The sequence below is a fragment of the Octopus bimaculoides genome, chromosome 1, assembly GCF_001194135.2.
Source record: "Octopus bimaculoides isolate UCB-OBI-ISO-001 chromosome 1, ASM119413v2, whole genome shotgun sequence".
Taxonomy (NCBI): Eukaryota; Metazoa; Mollusca; class Cephalopoda; order Octopoda; family Octopodidae; genus Octopus; species Octopus bimaculoides.
This window is the reverse complement of record NC_068981.1, coordinates 167136994-167142227: the sequence shown is the minus strand read 5'-3', so window position 1 is coordinate 167142227 and position 5234 is coordinate 167136994. Positions and strand designations below refer to the sequence as shown.

At 40.5% G+C, this 5234-nt stretch overlaps 1 protein-coding gene across 2 annotated transcripts in view; it reads left to right on the top strand.

Annotated features, from left to right (window-relative positions):
- LOC106883124 (Bardet-Biedl syndrome 4 protein) overlaps window positions 1-5234 on the top strand; it is a 58800-nt gene that overhangs the window by 20904 nt on the left and 32662 nt on the right. For both annotated transcript variants that reach the window (XM_052972513.1, XM_014934019.2), the window contains exon 9: window positions 1752-1973. In XM_052972513.1, the coding sequence (XP_052828473.1) occupies window positions 1752-1973 (222 nt within the window). The remainder of the gene's footprint in view (window positions 1-1751; window positions 1974-5234) is intronic.

Genomic DNA, 5234 nt, shown 5'->3' with positions numbered 1-5234 from the left:
TATATATATAGATATATATATATATATATATATATATATATATATATACACACACACAAGAATACACCATACATGTATATATGCACACACACACACACACACATACCACTGCATGTTACTGTGGCCAAGTGCTTTCTACAATGGTCTCCAGCTGACCAATGCTTAGTGAGTGGAATTGGAAAATGAAAGTGTATGAAGCTTGCCATGTGTGTAAATATACATATATGCTTATATATGTATATAATCATCATCATCATCATCGTTTAACGTCCACTTTCCATGCTGGCATGGGTTGGACGATTTGACTGAGGACTGGTGAAACCAGATGGCTACACCAGGCTCCAATCTGATTTGGCAGAGTTTCTACAGCTGGATGCCCTTCCTAACGCCAACCACTCAGAGAGTGTAGTGGGTGCTTTTACGTGTCACCCGCACGAAGGCCAGTCAGGCGATACTGGCAACGGCCATGCTCAAAATGGTGTATTTTATGTGCCAAGCATATGAGTATATTTGTGACTTCCCATTGTCTTCATGATGTTTGCACACTGCATAAAAACTATGTCACCTATATGACAAAGTCTTTGTTTTACAATCTGTCATAAAAACAAGACCAGTCATTGAGCTGTTCATTGCTTGAAGAACCAAGGTGGGAATAGTATATTACTTTGAAATAAGTGAGGGTTGATGACAGGAAGAGCGTCTGACCATAGAAAAGCTCTTAGTAAATTTTGTCTGAGCCATGCCAACATGGAAAAAATGAATGATGATGATAATGGGGCAGGGGTTTCACAGTTTCCACCTTTGAAATTTCACTCACAAGGTGTTGGTCAACCTAAAATTACAGTAGAAGATGTTTGCTCATGACACCATGCAGTAGGATCAAATCTAGAAATGCATGGTTGTAGCAAGGTAAACTTCTGATCTACTGTTTGGCCAAGAAGGAAGGCAGACATGGCTGTGTGGTTAAGAAGAAGCTTACTTCCCAACCATGAGGTCTTGGGTTCAGTCTCACTGTGTGACACCTTCAACAAGTGTATTCTATTATAGCCCTGGTCCAACCAAAGCCTTGTGAATGAATTTGATAAATGGAAACTGAAAGAAGCCCATTATAGGTGTGTGTGTGCACATGCGTGCACGCATATGTGTGTGTGTGTGTACCTATGTCTTGACATCTTGTGATGGTTGTAGATGAGCACCCTCTCATACAAGCAGTGTTGTTTATTTCCAATCTTCCATGGAAAACTGGTCTGCCATGGGGAAATACTATCATAAAATAATAATAATAATGAAATTGTTGTATACAGTGCTCAGGTGCACTACAACTTGTCAAAAGTGCACATAAAGCATATGCACTATTGTACAAATGTCTGGAAAGTGAACAGTGAATGAGTCATACATGCTTGTGTGTGTATGGAGGGGAGAAAATCAGGTGTAGTGTTGGCGAATCTCAGGAAGCACGGAAGTTTTGAAGGATGCAGTGCTCCAACAACTAACAACTGATGCCGGCAGTTTGTTCCATACTTCAGCAACTCTTTGTGTGAAAAAGTGTACATGTGAGGGTTTGTGACAGGAAGAGCATGGCTGTAGAAAATTTGTCTCAGAAAATTCCATCTGATCCATGCAAGCATGGAAAAGTGGATGTTGTTGTTGATGACAACGACAACAATGGTGATGATGATGATAACTATGTCAGTTCCTATAATGTGTATTTTTTTTTGCTTATTTATTTGTTCGTTTTGTATCTGATCCAGATTAAGGAGTTTCAAAAAGCCTGTGAAAGCCTTGGTAATGCCATGAGCTTTGATCCAACTCACATAAAAGCTATTCTAGCAGCTGGAAGTATGATGCAAAGTCATGGGGACTTTGATGTTGCTCTCACTAAATATAGAATTGTGGCTTGTTCTATGCCTGAAAGTGCCATTTTATGGAATAATATTGCTATGTGTTTCTTTGGAAAAGCTAAATATGTGGCTGTAAGTATAAACGCTATTTAATTCTTGCTTATTTTCAAAGTTTGATAGAGCAGAGTCTGTTTCAAAAGAGTTTTTGTAACCATATTTTTTTTTTAATTTATTTATGAATCAAAAATTCATATTTTATTATCTCTTTCTGTATCAGATTCAAAAGCTGCCTGATCTGTCTTGTTGGGAAACTTGCCCAGACTAATGCATCTTTCCCAGACCAATGTAGCTTGATCTGACCAATGCAACACTTCAATGCCAGATCAAACAATGCTACATGAACATTTACCTTGAGTTTTAGTCACACTAATCTTTCACTACCTGAAATATCTCATCTGTGCATGCCATGACAACACGTAACAGTAGTAGTTCACAAACTGAACTGGTTGACCTTGACCGTTGACAGTTCATTGTCTGTTCATTCACTTACAGTCCAGTAATACTTGCATTGATTCAATAAGTTAATTTGCCAAAATAGTTCACATCTGCTATGCTGCATCCCGTGGTTTCAATGTACCCTGGCTCATTGTTTTGCAAAATATATAATAAGTACAAATATCAGTAATATACTGAAGTCAAGTTATTAATTAAACACTCTCTTTTGCTAATTTTACCATGTGTTTTGCAAAAAAAAGTCAGTTTATCATGGTACTTTATTAACTTTGATAATAAGTTTCCTAGTGAGTTCGTTGCCAGTACCGCTGGCTCCAGTGCAGGTGGCACGTAAAATACACCATTTCGAGCGTGGCTGTTGCCAGTACCTCCTGACTGGCCTTCGTGCCGGTGGCACGGAAAAGCACCCACTACACTCTCAGAGTGGTTGGCGTTAGGAAGGGCATCCAGCTGTAGAAACTCTGCTAAATCAGATTGGAGCCTGGTGTAGCCATCTGGTTCACCAGTCCTCAGTCAAATCGTCCAACCCATGCTAGCATGGAAAGCGGACGTTAAACGATGATGATGATGATGATGATGATTATTCTCTGTATTAATGAATTTCACAGTAAATTAACTTCATGTTTTATACTTCAGTGATCAATAGTCGTATTCTGCATAGTTCCAATTAACTATGCTCCTCTACTACAAATTTCAGGTCTTGAACCACCATCCTCCTCTTCTGCTTCATCATCATCTTCATCATCATCATCTTCATCATTATTTAACATTCAGCTTTAATGCTGGCAAAGGCTGGACAATTTGATGGGGTCTGATGAGTTGGAGGGCTGCATCATATACCAATGTCTATTCTGGAATGGTTTCAATGACTGGGTCCCCTTCCTAAAGCCAACCCCTGAGGAGGAACTAAAGAGAGCGGGATGATGAAGATGACAAATAAGAGAAGACAGGGAAATATAGCAGGAAACAGGGGAGTAGGAACCGATTAGTGCAAGAGTTGATAAAAAGTGAGGGATAGAGTTGAAAAAGTGATAAACTACATCCAGTCCATGCAAGCATGGAAAAGTGGATGTTAAAACACTGCCTAAAAAAACAACATAATTCCCAACACCATCAGGAACATACATTTACCCATGTGCTTCCGTAACCTTACCCTTCGACGATCACTGAAATACATACATACATTCACCATTAGAAAAATCATACACTATCTACATCACCAACTCCATGAGCACATACGCAAATTCTCTGAAATAATATCCAGCATCACGTCAGCCCAGAACCTACACTCCGAAGAACAACTGCAGCTATTGATCAATGCTATCACCACTGCTTCGACCAAGTGAAGAAATGCCTGAAACTTAAATTCTTGTGGCTTTGCACCAAATACCATAACTCGGCCTATTACACCAACACAGATGAACGGGACACGTCCACCAATCAAGATAACCCTAACATCAAGGACACCAGCACACCATCAACAATGAAACCCCTAGTCACAAACTTGAGTGGGTCACTCTCCCATAAAGAACTAGAACTCCTCGGTCTGAGCCCTAAATTTATCTTGAGCCAACAGCTGAACGAGAAAATCTTACTTTTTTCCAAATAGCCTACCAACTCAAATGGCTGTCAGTAATAAAGAACAGCAACAACACACTCAGCAAATTTCCCATGTACCAACTAGACCACCCACTCTTCCCACCTCCAACCAACCGAGAACTCAACCACAAGAAGTCTATTTCCAACGTTTTGATTCCAAACTTAACCAGGGTGCAACATGAAGCATTGACAAAACTAAAAAACAAAATCCTTATCTACTTACCATGAGACAAAGGGAAAGAAATCTGTGTGATTTCTTGTGAAATTTATGATAAACTGGCACTAGAACATTTAAGCAGTCGATCCAACATGGGGACCAGCTATCGGAATTGACAGTATCTTGGTAAATAAAGCAATTAAGGGCATGAAGACAGGGAAAGCCCCCGGCCCATTAGGAATCACCACAGAAATGCTTAAAATATCTGGCGGTGTCAGTTATAGTCTAGTCACCCATATAGTCAATCAGGGGATACAGGAAGGAGTCATACCCAATGACTAGTGTAGCAGGACCATAGTCAACTGCTACAAAGGTAAAGGTAATGCATTAGATACAAATAATTACAGAGGTATCAATTTGTTGGATCAAGCAATGAAAGTAACGGAGAGAGTCATAGACCAACTAATTATGGAGAGAGTTAGTTTAGATGAAATGCAGTTTGGATTTGTGCCAGGGAAAAACATCACTGATGCTATATTTCTGGTAAGACCGCTGCAGGAGAAATACCTAGCCAAGGATAAACTTCTGTACCTGGCTTTCATCAACATGGAGAAAGCCTTTGACATGGTCCCCCGATCTCTTATTTAGTGGTCAATGTGGAAAGTAGGGATAGATGAGTGGTTAGTGAGAGCTACAGGGCAGTGAAACATGGGCTGTGATTGCTGAGGACATGCGTAAGCTTGCAAAGAATGAAGCTAGTATGCTCTGCTGGATGTGTAATGTCAGTGTGCATACACAACAGAGTGTAAGCGCCCTCAGAGAAAAGTTGGACATAAGAAGCATCAGATGTGGTGTGCAAGAGAGACGATTGCGCTGGTATGGTCATGTGTTGTATATGGATGAGGACAGCTGTGTGAAAATGTGTCACACCTAACAGTGGAGGGAACCTGTGGAAGAGGTAGACCCAGGAAGACCTGGGATGAGGTGGTGAAGCACGACCTTCAAACATTGGGCCTCATGGAGACGATGTCAAGTGACCAAGACCTTTGGAGATATGCTGTGCTTGAGAAGACCCAGCAAGCCAAATAAGACCGTAACCGTGGCCTATGCCAGTGCAGCATAAC